Source organism: Aricia agestis, chromosome 3, assembly GCF_905147365.1.
Source record: "Aricia agestis chromosome 3, ilAriAges1.1, whole genome shotgun sequence".
Taxonomy (NCBI): Eukaryota; Metazoa; Arthropoda; class Insecta; order Lepidoptera; family Lycaenidae; genus Aricia; species Aricia agestis.
In genome coordinates, this window is record NC_056408.1 from 2,736,448 (window position 1) to 2,757,000 (window position 20,553).

Below are 20,553 nucleotides of genomic sequence, written 5' to 3' on the forward strand. Positions count from 1 at the left end.
CGTCTTCTTCCATCTTGAGCAAAACATGAGCGACCGTCTGCCTTGAAAGCGTTTCCTCAACTAGAATATTGCCGCGCGCCCGCAAACGTCAATATTATTGACAATACCCCTGCTTCCCCCCGATATTGCCGAGGTGAAATCAAAATATCTGGAAATCCCGCAATAATATTGAACAATATCACAATACGGGTAGCACACAGTCAATATTATTGCCAATATGTGCATTATTGACAATATTATTGCGTGTGCGGCTAGCCTAACGATAACTAGTATAGTCTGTCAAGAAAGTCATGACAGGCGGGAAAATAAAAAGTGGCAAACATCGTAGTGTCATCCCTTTTTTTTAACAGTAAAAAACGGTAAAAATAAACAATTAATGTTTTTGGAATTAAGTGATTTGTCTTTGCTTATTGTTTGTGGGAAATAAAAAAAACAACATCAAATGACAAATCTCATAAACGAAACGTCATTTGTCATGTCATTTGTCAAAAGTATCGGAAAATGGGCAAATGTTCGGAAAAATTATATAGGATTATTTATTTGCAGACTCGGGCTTCGTGGTGATTTCTAATAGTTATAATGTGAAGATATGCTTTACTATAGAAATGCAAGTTATTAACGTTAGCGTTTCCGAACACTACAAAGAGAAGGGAGCTCCTTGTAGATGCGTTGTAAATTAAATTTGATCTTGAATCTGCTTCAGTGATTACAATTATTAGGATGTTGCACGAGTGAAATGAAAATATGGCAAGAGATGGAGACGTGCCGACGATTTTCAATCCGAAGCGAGTTCGTACTCCGTCGGTCATCATAACGACGGATGAGGTGGAGAGCGAGCAGGTGGACGTGGAGCGGGAGCGCCCTAACGGTCCGCCGACGTCGCGCAGCCCCAGGGCTTCGTTGACGCCGCAGACGTCGGTGTCGTCAGCGCCGCCGCTGACCACCCAGCCCTCGCTGCAGCAGGCGTACAGCGAGTCCGCCACCAGCAGCCAGGATGAGGACCGCCGCGACAAGAAATGTCCTCGATCGTGCTGCTCTAGAGGGGCTAAGAAGGTGGGAATATTTTCCGGTTTGCCACAACCTAAGTGTGTTATTTTATAATTGCATTTTTTTTCTTTCAATATTCCTTTTCAGTTTGTATTTTATTATTTATTTATTAGATTATTAGATAAACAATATAAGTAAGTACTAACTACTAAGTAATAACTCTGAAACACAAGTCTCTAGGAGAAAGTTAAATCTACAACTGATATTTTCAGTTGTAGATTTACCTTTCTCTATACTAACAAGATCTCATTCAAACTTAGTAGGCCATTTTAAAAAGGTTTACTTTATTTTAGATTTACTATGGGCTGTGTGTTACAACTACTATTGTCGCCTCCTGGGTGACGGTCACTCAGTCCATCAAGTACATGTACCTGCAGAAGTACACCTCCAGATCAGCGCTGGATACCTTTGTCACGGACAGCACAGAATCTTCCATTAGTAATAATTTCACCACAAAAATGCATACACATGTAAGTAAATAAAGCTTATACTTTTTTAACAATAGAAATTGTGCTACTATTTCCTGATGTTAAGTGAGTGTGACTGATTAAGATACTAATTATGATGAGACAAACAAAATAAGTTATTATCAAATAGGAAAAACACAATCAAAATAAAATACCATCAATTTGATACAGACTTTGGCAATGTCATACAATTGTTTTACATTCTTAACATTCACCCCTCTGTTGCTATGGGAACTTTTGGGTTTCATCTTGTACAGTACATATTTACCCAAGCTGTAATATGAATAGGAAGTGACAATTATCCACAACAAAATCAATAATTCTAAATCAGATTATATTAACATTGCATGTTTTGTTTCAGTATCAATACAATGCACCATTCTTCACAGCATGGTTTTGTACAAACTGGCTTATATTGTTCTACCCTCTGTACATAATTGTCATGTTGATACACAACAAGTGTAAGTCTGCAAATGCTATCGCTTGTGATGCCTTCACTGATTTTAAAGACAAGGGATTCACTTTTGGTGAGTATATTTTCTTGTACTATAGACTACAACTCATATAGGCCTTCCGCCTTCACCTCAGTAGTGACGCCAACAACTGTTGTGATCTGTACAAAATATAAGATTGATGTTATCGGTCAAAGTTTTTGAGCAGAGCAGACAGTTATCAGTGAAAACGGACGAGTAATTGTTGAACATACAAAAAAATTATAATATCCATAGCCGAACATATAACCTCCTCGTTTTTTGGAAGTCGGTTAAAAAGAAAAAACACATTCAAGAAACAATAGCTTTAATGTTTGCATGTTTAGTATAGCCTTATTTGGAGATAATCTGAAAGACGAATTTATGATTTTGTTATTACTTATTTTATGCCTTGTAATGTATGCCATATTCATAAGAGCATGCATAATAAATTCATGGCAGCTTACCAAAAGAAGTGGGAGTAAGTTTTATGTAAAAATACCCCATGTATCAGTCATTAACCTTTCCAAACACATGTGACAATAATGATACTATAATTATCTCAAATTACAATGGCTTGGGAACAACATTTTAATAATTCTCACCTACAAATAATAACAACAAGCGTAACTGTGTCAAAAAAATTGTCCTCGAGTCTACAAAATGTGACTTGAATACATGCATACGTTATGAATGTATTCGGTACACAATTTCTTTTTTATTTTTTTTTATTTTTATGAAATAAGGGGGCAAACGAGCAAACGAGTCACCTGATGGAAAGCAACGTCCGTCGCCCATGGACACTTTGCAGCATCAGAAGAGCTGCAAGTGCGTTGCCGGCCTTTTAACGGAATAAGGGAGGGTAGGGAAGGGAATAGGGTAGGGGATTGGGCCTCCGGTAAACTCACTCACTCGACGAAACACAGCGCAAGTGCTGTTTCACGCCGGTTTTCTGTGAGAACGTGGTATTTCTCCGGTCGAGCCGGCCCATTCGTGCCGAAGCATGGCTCTCCCACGTCTCAAAATTTTGTGTAAATATAGTGACAATTAGTGTCAACGGCTTTAATTCGTAAATTTGAGTGGTGTTTCGTTGCTATTGTCATATTTTAGTGTGCAAAAAGGAACCAAATTCAAAACAGTTGAAGTATGGAAGTTGCTTTTCCCTAATTTTTATTATTCGTAGATTCTCACGTATTTATAATAGCCAGCCGTAATAACTAATAAGCTTTGAAAATATTTCGCTCGTCAACTAATTTGTAAAAATTGTAAATAAAAAAGGGGCACATTCGGCTCGAATCGGCCGGCTCGACCGGATTGATACCACGGCCTCACAGAAAACCGGCGTGAAACAGCGCTTGTGTCGTTTTCGTCGAGTGATTGAGGTAACCAGAGGCTTTTTAGAGGTGACGATTTTAAGCCGAAGCATGGCTCTCCCACGTCTCAAAATTTTGTGTAAATATAGTGACAATTAGTGTCAACGGCTTTAATTCGTAAATTTGAGTGGTGTTTCGTTGCTATTGTCATATTTTAGTGTGCAAAAAGGAACCAAATTCAAAACAGTTGAAGTATGGAAGTTGCTTTTCCCTAATTTTTATTATTCGTAGATTCTCACGTATTTATAATAGCCAGCCGTAATAACTAATAAGCTTTGAAAATATTTCGCTCGTCAACTAATTTGTAAAAATTGTAAATAAAAAAGGGGCACATTCGGCTCGAATCGGCCGGCTCGACCGGATTGATACCACGGCCTCACAGAAAACCGGCGTGAAACAGCGCTTGTGTCGTTTTCGTCGAGTGATTGAGGTAACCAGAGGCTTTTTAGAGGTGACGATTTTAAGGACGGAACGCAACTCGCAACTTTTCGCATTAAAAAGTAGCCTTTGTCTTTCTGGTTAAATCATTAAAGAAAACTCCGTTATATTTTAAAGATACAGTAAGTTTACAATGTACATAGGAACAGACAAAAAAACGACTTTGTTTTATATTATGTATATTGATGATATTATTTTGATCATGTTATTAGGCTTGACCTACTAAGGCTGAACTTGGTTTTGCCATTTGACTGCGTGTGACTCTGTAAATATTACTTACGATAAAAAATGCACCTAAACGTCCTTTGAACGTCCGATATAAAACGGGTAACCTGCAGAGGATCGGCATAAATTTCGAATCATCTTTTATTCATGACGAGCGATAAAACTTTTGCGATGTAAATAACGGTTCATAGATTCAATAGGAAGTTCGTTTATAGATCTGGTCTCAGGTCTGGCATATCGATTTTCAACTTCTACGGGCTGTAATTGCATACCACAAGGCATCTATTGAATATTGAATTTAGGGTCAAATAGTAATAGGCAAAGCAAATGAAAATCGTTTTCCACCTCCGTCGATGAGAAAAATAGTAAACGCACCATGGGCACTGGGCAGTAAATAAGAAAGCCTCAGACAGATCACATATTGTGATATGAGACATTTCTTATTTTCCTGCCCTAGGTGCGTAATGTACTATTGTTTCCAAAACTAGGTAACACGTTTTTAATTTCCACTTGCCAGGAAAATTGACGTTTATTTTATCTTCCAGGGGGGCAGGTGCCCCCCCCCCCCCGCCCCTACCGGGGACGCCCATGGTTGCCTACCCGCAAAAAAGTACTTCCTCGTCAAAATGTGTACTCGATTTGATTGAGTGTACAGTTGTTGACGTGGCGCAGCTGGCTCTCCGCATTTTCCTTAATTTTTAGGGTTCCGTACCCAAAGGGTAAAAATGGGACCCTATTACTGAGACTTCGATGTCTGTCCGTCTGTCTCCAGGATGTAACTCAAGAACCGCTATAGCTAGACTTCTGAAATTTTCACAGATTGTGTATTTCTGTTGCCGCTATAACAACAAATACTAAAAACAAAAAATAAATATGTATTTAAGGGGGGCTCTCATACAACAAACGTGATTTTTTTTTGCTTCTTTTGCTCGTAAACAATAATGGTAGCAGCTAGGCACATGAAATACTCACAATATTATTAATTATATTTGTCCTTTAATAATTAATAATAAAATTAAAATAAAATAAATATTTAAGGGGAGCTCCTATACAAAAAACACAATTTTTTGCAAACTTTCGCTCAATAACGGTACGGAACCCTTCGTGCGCGAGTCCGACTTGCACTTGGCCGATTTTTTCTGACTATCGCTGCAGATTCTGGAAAAAAAGGTTCCTGTGATAAATGCAGCACGCTCCTTTGCGCTTCGTCACAATGTGCGCTCTCCACTTATCCCATATGTCATATGACAACGAATTCATAAGTTATCAAATGAGAAATGAAAATCATGACATTGCAGCGCCCACAGTTCCTATTCATAAATTTTATAATGTTCCTCGTTTAATATGCCCGTAAGGCTGCGTTTCCACCGGAGCTGAGCTAAGCTGCGTTGCGAGGAATGTGTTTTTAAGAACCAATAGAAACGCTTCATATGCCTGACCACGTTCAGCGCAACGATTCTATTGGTTCTTGTAAAACACGTTCGTCGCAACGCAGCTTATGTGTTGCGACTTGCGAGGAATGTGTTTTTAAGATCCACTAGAATCGCTACGCTGAGCGAGGTCACGTCAATGAAGCGATTCTATTGGTTCTCGAAAACACATTCCTCGTAACACATCTCTGGTGGTGGAAACGCAGCCTTATCCTCAGAAAATAGGCTAATCACCTCTACCTCCCGCAGCGCGCTTCCTCAGCCGCTGCGGTCTGTTCTGCCTGCTGTGGGTGACGACGGTGTACATGTACACGTACTCGCTAAAGATCCTGCTGGCGACGGACGTGCTCGCTCTCTTCGCCACCAACGTGTCGTGCGTCTACCTGCTGTCCTGGGTCATATTGCACGAGCAGTTCGTGGGTGTCAGGGTAAGTGAAATAGTCCTTAGCGTCGGTTAACATGGAGTCAATAGTCATTAGCGTCAAATAACACAGAGTTGACATGGGACCAGACAGGACGAACTTTTAAAATAGCAATTGCCAATTCGAATAGGTGAAATAACATCATAGGAACAAGTCTCATTGCCAAAGATAAAATAAGTCCCAAATCGGGGCTTATGTCTGGATATGCGTAAAAAGGATAATAATCTAGCATTTATATCGGCGACTAAAGATGTTCGACTGAAAGTGTACCAGTTAAAAGGCATTTGCTACAATCGATTTCCACGATCGACTTTGGTCAACTGTAAAAATCTCTACAACCATAACAATTTTATTGCCAGATAGCATAGAATCAAACCTCTAAAATCAAATCAGTCACAGCTCACGTTCAAAGAACAAATTGCTTTCTGCGATAATGGCAAGAGTGACAAGTAATGATAGGGGCGACTTGACCGTACCCACTTATTAGGCGATGGGCACACCCTGATATCACTCGATCGATTACGGAACTTTCAAACAACACCAAGCCGCAAGTGGTTCATTTGCCTAGTTTTGTGCCATTTCCAATCCGAAGCGATCATTATGCTTTTGTGTTGGATGAAAGAGATGAATTATTTGATTTTGTCAAACTATAGCCTAATTCAGATTTCACAGACTAGAATATTACTTTGATATTCACGTTGCATGTTGTAGTTACAGTTTCAGACTGAATGGAGATTTTTGGAAGGGATTACGAATAGTAATAGTCACTACACCTATGTCGAAACAAAATATGTACCTACATAGTAATAACGTAGATTGAGGGTCATTTATCCGGTGACCCTTGGCTATTTTCCCCCAGTTAGTTCCACAACCCGTGGCATAATGTAGATTGTAATATTATGTAAGATTCCTAAGGCTGGCCATAGATGGACGGCGTCTCGCAGTCGAAACCGACTGCAAGATGCGGTCACCGCACGGCGATCTGCAGTTTCCATACTAAATTCATATCCGCAATACACGGACCGCTCGAGCAGTTCTTGAGCGGTCGGTGCTAATTTCAACGCGACCTCTAGAGCAGTCGGTCCCGACTGCAATTTGCGGTCCGTCTATACTCTATAGCCAGTCTAAGAGTCACCTAAGAGTTAAGTAGTTTCCAACCATTATATTCATTTATCTTAAATTACTTTTTAATTTGGCATTGATCTTGAAAACATCTATGTATAGATCGTGGCGGCGATCCTCTGCGACACTGGCATCGCGCTACTGGCGTACATGGACGGCATCACAGGCAGCTCCACGCTCGGCGGCGTCGTGCTCGCCGCCTGCGCCGCCGCCGGCTTCGCTATATTCAAGGTCAGTGATAGACACAGCAACATCGTCTTTTTCGCTTATTTGTTGTTTGTTGGCTTTGTCCCTCTAAAGGCGATCGGCCATCGCACATTTGTCAGGCGTCAGCACTGCATGACAAATGTGCGATCAGCTAAAGGGATGATCAAAATAACGAGGCACAGAATTTCATACACATTTTAAAATTGTATACAAAGTTTTCGTCGAAGATTCACAATTTGGACTTTAGTAGTACTACACAGCGCGGGGCAAAGTTCATCGGAACTATCGCGATCCTGCGCCAAAAAGAGTGTTGTAGATTGATTTATATCTTAGCTATGTTTCCAAAGATTTTTGAGAGAATTTTGTAAGTTCACCAGTGTTTATGATTGGTAAAGATTAAAAACCCGTCAACCAATAAATAATGCTCTTGAATAGATAAGTAATTATCTATTAAAGAATTGGTTAAAGTTTAAACTTTTGTCAAAATACCCGGGTCCCGGGTATATTATGTACTCGTATAATGTTATGCTAACAAGTCATGACATTGTAACGTTCCTCATGCTAGTATTATAAGAAAAGAAGTAATTGTATATGATCGATTGAAATATAAATGGGCAAGTTGACAAATTCAATTATACTTTTATGTGCAGGCGAATTCCGTCATTAGTAGTTAGGGCTGCTCCTATAAGTTTATCACGGAGCTCATACAAAGAGGAGCTGGCCTAAGCAACTGTGCACTGTGATTTTCAACTAGGTCCCGCCCCCGTAGACAAGTAGCAAAACGCTTACGCTAACGCTAACGCTAGCGCTACAAAATGTATGGATTTGACATTAGTATTCGCTAGCGAAGCGATGACTTATGTCAAATCGCATACATTTTGTAGCGCTTGCGTTAGCGTTAGCGTTAGCGCTTTGCCACTTGTCTACAGGCCCTGACGTCATCATTGTGGGCGGGGCTTAAGTCAGTACACTTTTAGCGTTTGTCAGGTGCACACGTAACGAGACTCCCAATAAATTGGTGTTTTCTGCGTATTTAACAAGGAAAGGATGAAGTATTGTGTTTTACAATGTCGAAAACACTCAGACAGACGTTCTGATAATATAAATACCATCACAATTCATTTGGATATAATTTTAAATGTAATTTAAATATAAAAGTTCTAGAACATTTCAGCTTTCAGCGTTAATTATACTACTTGACACTAGGTGGCCAAACCTTTGAAAGATAATACAGACGTAAATGCGTATAATTTTGCATAAGTTTATTACAATCATCATACTTGAATACTGAAAACCGTTATACACTTAGTCTTAAACACATTTAATAGCTAAAACCGTGATTATATAGCTTTTATTATGATATTACTTATAAATATTCAAGACAAAATGACATCTAGTGTAAGACAGTTAAACTACGTAGTAACATCAACATCGACCTAAGCTAGTAGTTTGGCTTTTAGCCGATAGATGAAATATTGAGAAGTGGGCGGAGCTTGACACCCCCTCACCCCGCAAATTGTCACGCGTCTTTCATAAGGAAACTTGATTACAACACCTCCTCTTAGTATTAGCTCCGTGAAGTTTATTAAAATTTATACTCTAGGCAACTTATTTCTTAACCCTTGATACAAAGAGGGTTACAGGAGACATGAAATCTAGATAATCTATATATATAAAACTCAAAGGTGACTGACTGATTGACATAGTGATCTATCAACGCACAGCCACTGGACGGATCGGGCTGAAATTTGGCATGCAGGTAGATGTTATGACGTAGGCATCCGCTAAGAAAGGATTTTGATAAATTCCAACCCCAAGGGGTTCAAATAGGGGATGAAAGTTTGTATGTAATAATACTTTTTAACGCGAGCGAAGCTGCGGGCAAAAGCTCGTTAGGTACTATGTGTCTTTTATTTCGAGAAAGATATTGTTCATGTAACTAAGAGCTACCCTCTCCGCCAAAAGCTCACGAACCCCTGCTTAAACTTTTTATTAATTTCGATGGCGTGTGAACCCTGCCTTTTATAGACATTCTGAATACCGACGTCGAGCACTTATCGGGAAGTGGGAAGCGACATTCGTAAACGATGTATCGATCTCTTCTATTTACGGTTTGTTTGTCTGCGACCAGATTATACGATGTTTTCTTTATCAATCGATGTGAAACGAATTTTGGCTTTTTATGAGAGCTCTTGTGTTCATAACAGGTGTGTGTAATCAGATGGTTTGATAATTTTATTGTTAATTGTACGCATTCCTAAAGGTCTAATAATAAAATGTGATCATTTGAAATGTTACTCTGGGTACTGGGCATAACAATTTGCTGGATAAATTATATTGTAATTTAGTACAAATTTGGTGGCAGCGGTGGGTGAAAAGCAAAAATATTGTCGTTCTTGAACAGTCAATTTTTATTCGCTAGAATAAACAAAAACATTACTCGATTCTGTAATTTTAATCCAACTTCGATGATATCTCGTTACAATAACGAAAGGGTATTCTCTTAAAGAATCAAAAGCATTCTGATTGGACAACACTCAATATGCGGTTTGACTGGATGTTAACTAGATCGAAGATGTCTTAGGGCCTGTTTCACCACTTCCTGATAAGTTCCGGATAGGCTATCTACAACTTATCTGTAGTGCTAGCACGGTGACCAGCGGAAATACGAAAGTATGGACAAACTGTGGAAATAAACCTATGGTGACGTTCCGATCTTTTTTCGTTCCGAAAAGTTCAATTAAAATGCCACTTTATGACACACTATAGTATATGTCATAATGTAGGATATTATTTGAATTTTTAGAACTATAGTCTGTCATAAAGTGGCTTTTTAATTGAATTATTCGGAACTTAAAAAGATCGGAACGGCACCTTAAGTTCATCTCTACAGTTTGTGACTATAGTCTGTCATAAAGTGGCATTTTAATCGAATTTTTCGGAATGAAAAAAGATCGGAACGGCGCCTTAGGTTTATTTCCACAGTTTGTCCATACTTTCGCATTTCCGCTGGTCGCCGTGCTAGCACTACTGACAGATACGCTATATGTCAGATAAGTTGTGAATAGCCTGTTTTTGCAGAATTTGATTCTGCTAACTTAAGTTTAAGCGATTATTTTGTGTAATGAGCGGCGTTTAATCGCGATGCTTGTTTTCTCGTTTCGTGTGCACTGTTTATTATGGCGAAGAAATGATTGTTCATGTTCATGGAACACGCAAAACTGCGACACGCGGATCTGCTCGCGTGACTGATTTACGTGGCCCTAAGTAGCGGCTAGCTGACATTAAATGACGTTTATTTTAAAATATTGTTTAACTTTGGTACAATTAAAATGTTTTGGCCCGATTTCACCAACGACTGTTAAAGTTAATGCTCGAATTAGTATCACATTACCTCTTTCGTTTTTCATATGAATGAAAGAGAAGACTTGACATTTAACAAGATTTTAACAAGACATTTAACATTAACAGACGTTGGTGAAATCGGGCCTTAAATTTTTAAATCTTTCAAGGTATTTCTCGTCGACAGCTTAACAAATGTTTAAACATCTGCGCACGAGCTCGGAGGAATTATTTTCTCGCTTCTTTGGTGCGCCAAAATTAGTTTATCGCGCTGAACCTTGACCCTAGCATACGTGACAAAACGTATCTCAAAGCATCCCTATGGCCCATCTAAATACGTCCAACGCTTTAGATGCAAATAAGTAACAGACAGATATCTCATTTATAATATTAGTGTGGATGGTGGGCTGGTAAGTACAGGGTAATTTGTCATAGTCGAATGCGTCCCGCACCGGAACGCTATACGGACGGACGGAGTACCTATAGGATTTTTACATACGAACGTAAGACACAATAAGCTTTAAAACTGCAAAATGGCTGACTTTTGGCTATTTAACTCGTTCAAAATCCTAGTATTCAAGTTTTGACTTTAACAGCGCGGATAGACTTTCGAACTTCGTCCAGAATTTAATCGGCTTACGAAGTTTGTGGTAGAATTTCCAAATGGCTGCTCGATCCGCTAGTTTGTACAACGCGATATACATTTTCTATTCAGTTGAACTACTTAATTCAGTTTTATTCGCTTTATAAGCAACCGAAAAAGCCCGATTTTAATGAAATTAAGAAATACTTTAGTTCCAACTTTCGGGGAAAGGACAATGACATAGGTAGTGCCTGTACATTTTTTGGGATAAAAACTATTCTACCTATTAGGTACAATTGCGGGTAACATCTAGTACCCGATAACTCTTTGTATTATTGCCCTAATCCAGTCACTATGTACTCTAATTGTTAACCCTCAAAAGTATGTTGTAGTCGCGTGATTTACTCGTCGCGGCCAGCGCGCTGCGTGCTAACAGGGCTTAAGCTTATTGCGATAACATCTTAGGTGCTACGATTCAATGTTGTCGATCTTTTAAAACGTAATAATTAGGTTCGTAGGTACTGTTGATAACTCAAATATTCACTTCTGTAACTTGTCTACATAATATCGATTCGAAGCATATTTTCATCATATAACAATCTTGCTCATCACCTTGCAAAATATTCTCAAAGATGCGGTACGATCGTTGGTTGATTGGACCTCAAATCTGTCGTGATCGAAGTTGTAAAATTTTGGTTTTACAGATGTCTCAAGACCAATTTCTTTTCTCTTACATCATACTTACAAAACTCTGTAAGTGTATTAGGCAAGAGAGAGAGAAATCAGCATTTATCAGGGATGAATCATTTTGCAACCAATGGGCCAGTCATCAATAATATTTTAACAATTTCTTTCATCCTCAGGTGCTGTTCCGCAAAGTGATGGGCGAGGTGAGCGCGGGTCAGCGCGCGTTATTCTTCTCGCTGGTGGGCGGCGTGAACGCGGCGCTGCTGTGGCCAGTGTGGCTGGCGCTAGTGCTCACGCGCACGGAGCTGCTGCCAGCTGACATGCCCTGGCTGGCGCTGCTGCAGGCCAGCGTGGCTATGCTCGGTGAGTGAGCTGAAGTATTGCGCTATTCTTCTCGCTGGTGGGCGGCGTGAACGCGGCGCTGCTGTGGCCCTGTGTGGCTGGCGCTGGTGCTCACGCGCACGGAGATGCTGCCAGCTGACATGCCCTGGCTGGCGCTGCTGCAGGCTAGCGTGGCTATGCTCGGTGAGTGGGAAAAAAAGACTCGTTGGGAAAATGTTTGTCTACCCGCTAGGGGAAATATCGTCAACCCGAAGGGCATAATGTCGCGTTTCCAATGGGAAAAATATAGTTTACCTGAAGTGAAATATTTTGTGGAGATTTTGGCAAGCTATTCACTAAGTAAAGGTAAAATGGTTACGTAATTATTATCCCACACTTCCCCCACGGAAAGATACGTTTTGTTTCGAAATTTTGCAGTTAAATTGTAGTGTCACGGACTGCTATTCTTCTCGTGCGCACTTGATTTAAATGCATCTTTTTGTTCATTTTGTAATTTGTTCATACACACTCCTGTTATTATCCGGGTTGATAAGGCATCTCGCCTTATTATCAATACAAGCTTGAGATCCGGTAAAACGTAAAGTGTAAACCCAGCTGTTTAGATGCACACAAATTAGTGGCACTAAACGGCCTACATGAAAACGTGGGAGAGCCATGCTTCGGCACGAATGGGCCGGCTCGACCGGAGAAATACCACGTTCTCACAGAAAACCGTCGTGCAATAGCGCTTGCGCTGTGTTTTGCCGAGTGAGTGAGTTTACCGGAGGCCCAATCCCCTACCCTATTCCTTTCCCTACCCTCCCCTATTTCCTTTCCTTCCCATCCCTACCCTCCCTTATTACCGTATTCCCTTTTAAAAGGCCGGCAACGCACCTGCAGTACTCTGATGCTGCGAGTGTCCATGGGCGACGGAAGTTGCTTTCCATCAGGTGAACCGTTTGCTCGTTTGCCTCCTTATTCATAAAAAAAAAATACGGCTTTTAATAGACGTCAGTCGTTCAACAAAGTGAATTGTGTTGTTTCGCACATGTCCTGAAAGATGTATCGCGACTGTCGCGCAACACCTAAACTGGGTCAAGTGGCGCTACACGACAGGGTTGTCGAATAGTTTTATATTGGATTTAAGTTTTTTTTATTAAATAACGATAGTTTTGTCGAATAAATGTGTCACTTCCATATGTAACTTGTAAGAGCAAAGTTATATTGTTCCATTGCGTTGAGTCATCGCAGCGGTATAAATTATAATGCAAACACATTTGCGTTGAGTCAACGTGCGATAACACAATATAAGAAAACGTAACGCGTTATTCACTCTTCTTTATATAATATTCTCCTGTCCGTCATCACCTCAAAATATTGCGACTGACGATGCAACGCATCATGGCATAAATAATAAAGTTATTGTGTGTAGTATGAAAAACGTCGGAGCTTCGACGCTGCTCGTTGCAATGCCGTTACACAACAATTGAATCAAAGGAACTTTTTGGGTAAATAATTAAAAAAAATGACGCTTTTTCATAAGAAACGATTAAAAAGCCTTCTACTAGACTTACGGCAACCCTATTCATGTCCCACTTCTGCATTTCTAGCGTTTGCCTGTTGTGCTTTACACAAGTTATAAATGTGCTTCAACCTCATATTGTGATCTTTTGTTAAAAAAATAAACAAATCATTAGCAGCCCTGCCATATTTGTGTTGGCACTACGATTTATGAGAAAATTAGTTTTGTTCGTCATTTTACGTGACCAAACTATTTAAGGTCGAGGGGCAGAATTGCAAGAAAGGTTCTTTTAAAATTTTTATGGCGGCGAATTCGTTAACAACAATATTCTAAGACAGATTAAATAAAAAAAAAAACAATTAAATATATATATGTTTTTGGTTAAAGTTTATCTTTCGAACTGACCAGGCAACCATGTACGCCAAAGCTTGTTCACAAAATATTCGCTTTAAAATTAAATAACTGTTTTTTTATGGGAATTTTATGATACTCTAGGGTCTAGAGTCTAGACATATTATCTTGATCAGTTCGTACAGCTAATCGCTGCACTGTATTAGCGACGCTAGCACATTATGTTGTGGATCTCACGAATAGCTATTTGCCAAGAAACTCGACACGCCTAGTGTCGAGTTGTTTGGCAAATATCAATTAGATGGTTGCGACAAATCCATAAGCAGTCTATATTTGTATAGATGATATTATAATATGCGTGACGTTGTTCCAGTGTTCCACGTGATGTTCCAGTTCGGGAACCTGATGACGTACAACATCTTCGTGTCGCTCGGCCTCATCATGTCCGTGCCCGTGTCCGCAGGTGATTGCGATCTTACAAGCTTATCCTCTTTGACCAAAATAGGAGTGTACGGATCTGCAAGAATGTTGTGTTAATTGTCTGCTCCACTTTGACTGCCACTCAAATTGGCACCGGTCATTTGCACTTTCGGCTCACACTCGATACTTGGATTAAGAGGAATGTAAAACAGCCTTTTCTCTAGTGAGTAGAGACACTTTACAAAAAAGCTTCGATATTTATAACCAATAGATGTTATCAGAATTTTTAACGACATTTTTAGAGAAAGAAAAAACCTGTACAGCTATGTTTGAGCGTCACTCTTACGACCATTTAATCCAATGATACCTCTAAAGCTTAAACCCGACAAATCGCTTAAGCCCTCCTAGAGTTAAATTTGGGAGAGGGCCATGCTTCGGCACGAATGGGCCGGCTCGACCGGAGAAATACCACGTTCTCACAGAAAACCGGCGTGAAACAGCGCTTGCGCTGTGTTTCGCCGAGTGAGTGAGTTTACCGGAGGCCCAATCCCCTACCCTAATCCCTTTCCTACCCTCCCCTATTCCCTTCCCTTTCCATCCCTAACCTATTACCCTATTCCTCTTAAAAGGCCGGCAACGCACCTGCAGCTCTTCTGATGCTGCGAGTGTCCATGGGCGACGGAAGTTGCTTTACATCAGGCGACCCGTTTGCTCGTTTGCCCCCCTTATTTCATAAAAAAATACACTCGAAAAACAACCCTATCTCACGAATTTGGGGAGAAATACCACTAGTGATCTTTTGTTTCTACCACCGGGTACTCCAGGTCTGGACGTAGTACTGTACGGCGTGGAGTTCGAGGGCATGAAGCTGGCGGGCATCGTGCTCATCGCCGTCGGCTTCTTCCTCGTCATGTTCCCCGACAACTGGCCCGACTACATCATGCGGCTGTTGCGGTAAGTCTACACTCCACACTTACATATTATGTAGCACCAATGTAGCACACACATGTAACATAATATCGTATTATACACAATCCCCGCGTTCCATTTTGATGTTGCAAACGATCAAAACGCTCAAAATGCCTCTCATTTTGAGCGTTTTGATCGTTTTTAACATCAAATGGAACGCGGGGAATATAAGAAGCGAAATTGTAACGTTGCGTTGTCGCAACAAAAAAACGCGTTGTTACATCTGCGCTGCGTCGACGCTGCGCCGATGTGACACCGTCATGAGTTACACACATATAGTATGTAAAAGAAGCACTTTTGTGACACGACAGAAAGACACAAAATCAAGAGCTGAGAAGGACCCTTAAAAATTTGAAGTATTATTAGTTAACTTACATTTTACAGACAATACATAAATTTTCATATTTTACACAAAAGTAGTAAAATTGTGGTCTGTCCGTTTTAATATGCCACTAAAGTTGGATCTGTGACCTACATGCAGGCTAAAAGTTTTATGTGGACTACCCTTGACATGAAGCTCATGAAACGTATTGACGAAAAATACATTCCGATAAAATGTAGCTGGAATTTGAAATGTAAAAATTCACCTACATGGTTCAAAATTAAACTATGAAAGATAGTTTTTTTAAATTAATCACAATATGTTGGCCTTCGTGGGCGCAAATTGCAAAAGTACTTAAATCACACAGGAAGTTTCTATTTTTCTATCAGTACAATTTTTTTTAAACACAAATAAAATATTCAAACACAAATATTTAAAAAAAATATTTAAACACAAATAATAAATACAAGTATTAATTTCAAAAGAAATAAGAAATGCAGTACATACAGAAATGTATATTATATAAACATGGACCCAGGAATAATGTATAAGATTATCATACAATTTTTTTTTAATAAGGCTTGCTAGCTGCCTACACATCACACACAGTAAAAACAATATTTGATATTAAAGGAAAGACAAGTGTTTGTTTCACTACTACCATCGAGATATGGAATGATTGTCTTTCTACCTTCAATATCAAACATAAATTGTCATAATATGGCTGATTTCAGAGGAATTTTTAACTTTTCATAACCCTGTAATCACCGTAATCCTACTAAACGAAATGTAATTGAATCTGCAATAAAGAAATCGAATGTAAAGTCACTTAATATTGTACATATTTACACTTTGTTTTAAAAATAACGTAATAAACTGAAGTTTGCAACATATTTGCTGGGACACTCTGAAGTTAGCTACAGTTGCGCACAGAACTGTCACCAGCAGCAGCGCTTGAATTGGCTTAGCATGTGTTCACACGCACAGCTATGAAGCACACAATATTTACACAATTTTATTATATGCTCTACTTGGGCTACTGCATAATGATTATTAAATTTTATCAAGAAAAAAAGCTTGCTATTTACATACCTACAAACAATTCTTGTAATTAAAATTATTAAATAGACAAAATATTGTGTCTAGCGGCTGTGCTTGCTCTCTTTCGCACTCGCTTTGAATCGCGTATGTGTGAAGGCAACAGCAAGCACTGTCGCTGAAAAACACTTTGTAGAATCGTTATGCACTGGCCTTAAGTATAATTTTCGTTTGCAATAAATCTATATAACGAACACTGTAATTAATTAAACGTTTTGTTTTTCTTTTTTAATTTTGCTTACTATTACTGGCCGCCCAAGAATATGTTACTAAACTAGCGAGGGTAGGTTGCTAGTTATAACATAACCTTTGCTTATGGTTTTTGTTTTTTAGTGTTTTAGTAGTCAGACTATAGCTTTAGATAATTGCACTTACCTATGTAGTTTGGAGCATGTTTTTTTATAATAAAATACATTTTTAAAACCTATTCCGTTTTATTTGTAACATTTCAAATTTGGTATAGCCAATGTTTAAAATATGTTGTAGTGTTGTGAGTCGTCGCTAGGCCTATACGTAGTTTGCGTATAGTACGCTGTTGTGTACGCATATTGCAAAAATCTAAAATTGCAATAAATACATAAAATTTTTGAGCGATCCATAGTTTAAATATTATTTCATATTAGTATTATTAAATAACTTTTCTGTGTTACATAACTTATTTGTCTGTTAAATCAGGTTTTTAGTTTTTAGACTTTAGAAATTTTGTCTTAAAATGTCAATTAGAACACATTTATTAGACTGAAATCAATGGAATTCAGTAAAATAGGTTTAATTTTAAAGAAGTGTCTCGTTGTTGTTATTAGTCCCAGTTTCTATATAAAAATAAGGTATTCGTCCATTACATCGACCTAACTCCAAGTTCAACTTACTGTGTGCTACTTAAAACTGAGTCAACATGCTGCTTCTGCTGAAAATTTGAATAAAATGCAGTCAGTGTAATGTACTAATACAGTTTTAGAGGACGATGAGGCAAGATGGAATGACTAATGTTTACAGCATAATAGCTCTTATCGATAAGATAAGACTTGTGAATTTGTGAAAGCCCATTATAAGTTTGAGACTACAGAGTACTCCATCTCGCTTTAACGTTCTACATTATTTAAGGCCTGTTTCACTTCTTTCTGATAAGTGTCGGATAGGCTATCCACAACTTATCTGACAGATACGCCATACTCTATCTGTCAGATAAGTAGTGGAAAGCCTATCCGGCACTTATCAGCAAGTGGTGAAACAGCTCCTTAGTGGTTATAAGTAGCAGACAATAACATACAATTCCAACACAGATGGAGCCGCAGTCGCAAGCGCGGTACGGACGCGTCGGGCCGCAACCGCGACGCCGTGGACTACCGCACCGGGTACATACGCTCGCACCTCCGCTCGCCGTCCGGCCGCGTCAGGTGACCGCCTCGCGTACGCGCCGAGGATGCAACAGACGAGCATAGAGCTTGCTTGGATTAGGTACGTGTGTCGCGTTAAAAGTTGTCTCAAAGTTAGACTGCACTGGGAGTCACAGCAAGAATGTATATGATATTATAGTAAAGTTAAACCGCACGCGGCAGCGAAGGCGACACGGCACTCCAGTACTACGACGTAATGTCGCGTGACGCGTCGCTACTCTGTGGTGCAAATATGCGTGGTTTAAAAGCGAAGCGAGTGTTTGTAGCGATAGTGGTGCCTCAACAGTGGCTATGTCGCTACAAATGCTAACCTCAATCATGGCTTGATGAGGATTTTCAAGGTCGTGTTATGTGGCCATTATCACTAGATGTCGCTTTGTGTACGTCGGATTCGAACTCGTTGGATAACACAATCGTGAAATACCTCATGGTAGGATGTCTTAATGCTGAGATACATTTACTTTTATTGGCCTAGTGCTAAATAATGCGAGATTTTGTCGCTACTCGCCTTACAATTTTTATCGAATTAGTTACCATTTCGGCCATAATGTCATATTTATGATTACGAACTTTGTGCCTGTATAAAGGCTTCATGGGCGTAAGGTCAACTTTGATACGCGCGACTCAGTATGTGACGCAAAGGATGTTTTATATTTTCCATAGGTTCTGTATTAGTCTTGCAGTATATTTCTCCATTTTTTTAAAGTACAATATAATAAACGATAGACACTGACATACACAAATTACTCATTTTAAGCTATAAATATGTCTAAGAAAAGGAGAAATGTACTGCAATGACAAGTTAAAGTTGTTTGTAGATTTAAGGGCCAATCTCAGACATTTTTTTATAAAAATGCTTAAATGATTTGCAAATACTGAATAAGAGTGGATTATCCTTTCTTAGTTTTTACTTGCTATATCAAATATTTCGCTCTATGACGCGATGCCCTATGTTGTTACTAGACTATGTTGCCAGTGTAACAAGTTGTTGTCTATTAGATTATATTTAATTTAAATACTACACGTTACTTTAAGCTGAGATACCAAATAAAATATTCCTTTGATGTACCTAATTGTTAAATAATTTTATTATATTTATAAGTTAAGATGTTATGGCAACAATTTTAAACCAATAGTGTAGGGGCTACTGCTGCAGCCTGCCTTACAACCAATATTATATTAAAGATGTATGATAAAGATAAATGATAATTAAGGGAGAACGATTGGGAATGATAAAATAAAACCGCTCCCTTTGATGGATAAATGATGACTGACTTTATTTTACGTAAATCGTAATACAAATGAATATGATCCGCAACATTACTGAATCTTAAAGTGTAAGCATATTAATTATGTACGGTTGGCAACAACCCGTACATCCTGCGCCCCCCGAAAGATGGCGACGTTGATATAAACTACGTAATAAAAATTGTATAGAAGATAATATTTTAAAAATGTAAAAATACTTTTTACATAAACGTAAAATTGATATAAAAAGTGATAGGTAAAATTATATTATTATTGTTGAATATAAAAACAAAAGAGTAAATTATTTGCAAACACAATATTTATGTTATGATATAAGCATGATAGCTTTAGTCTTTCAATTCACTCAATCTAACAGAATGACTAAACATAGGGGAAGTGCTTTTATCGAGGCTTAGCACTGATTGTCTGATTTCACCAGATACATTTCGAACATTCGGGACACTCGAGAACACTTCACTAATTGCCTTTTTATTTAGCACATTCACATCACTAACACTAATACTGCGCTGGACTCCCGCGCCAGCGGCAGGGGCGGGGGCGGCAGCAAGGGCGGCGTCCGTGTCGCGCGTGCCGCGGGACGCCTCCCCGCCCGCCAGCTGGCGCCTCCGTCGAAGTCGGCGAAACACCAAGACACCGCCGATGATGATGAACAAGCTGACCATGATGTATCCCAGAGCATAATGATGGACATCGTGCACACTAAAGTCCATACTATTAGCTGATTGTTCCTTTATTTCTGATATCTGCGTCTTTAAAACTTCCAATTCACCTTCATGGTTTTCTAACTTAGGTATATCGATTGAGGAAGTGTTAATTATATTATTCAAGACGGAGGACTGGGGTATTTCGAGCTTTTGATTGATATCTAATCGGTTGCTAAAGTAGTTGTGGGAATAAATTGTAAAATCATCACCCTTCAAAATGCACATAGGACCTAAGCGAATGACTCCGTTGCCTATCAGTACCTGTGACGTAATCCCAGCTGGGCAAATCAGCCGGACACTGCATTGTTCGCAACAGATGTACAGCCATTCGTTATCTGCGTGTAATTTTATCCAGCGCTCTTTGCAA

The 20,553-nt window shown here is 39.2% G+C and overlaps 1 protein-coding gene across 2 annotated transcripts; it reads left to right on the forward strand.

Annotated features, from left to right (window-relative positions):
- The first annotated feature begins 501 nt into the window (after positions 1–501).
- LOC121740275 (putative thiamine transporter SLC35F3) lies at positions 502–18,768 on the forward strand. 2 transcript variants are annotated; one of them, XM_042132931.1, is made up of 10 exons: positions 502–1,053; positions 1,341–1,517; positions 1,876–2,041; positions 5,700–5,878; positions 7,097–7,225; positions 11,990–12,176; positions 14,381–14,470; positions 15,252–15,381; positions 17,077–17,099; positions 18,100–18,187. In XM_042132931.1, the coding sequence occupies exons 1-9, from the start codon at positions 745–747 to the stop codon at positions 17,087–17,089; spliced, it is 1,380 nt and encodes a 459-aa protein (XP_041988865.1). In that variant the 5' UTR covers positions 502–744; the 3' UTR covers positions 17,090–17,099; positions 18,100–18,187. The 2 variants fall into 2 exon arrangements, with proteins under 2 accessions (XP_041988865.1, XP_041988864.1); XM_042132930.1 differs by lacking the exon at positions 17,077–17,099 and having other exon boundaries at positions 18,100–18,768.
- The last annotated feature ends 1,785 nt before the right edge of the window (positions 18,769–20,553 follow it).

Bases quoted from the DNA above. Each gene is read 5' to 3' on its own strand.
- LOC121740275 (XM_042132930.1), top strand. From the start codon at position 745: ATGGCAAGAGATGGAGACGTGCCGACGATTTTCAATCCGAAGCGAGTT. The intron at 1,054-1,340 runs GTGGGAATATTT...ACTTTATTTTAG, and splicing joins GCTCTAGAGGGGCTAAGAAG to ATTTACTATGGGCTGTGTGT. The intron at 12,177-14,380 runs GTGAGTGAGCTG...ACGTTGTTCCAG, and splicing joins GGCCAGCGTGGCTATGCTCG to TGTTCCACGTGATGTTCCAG.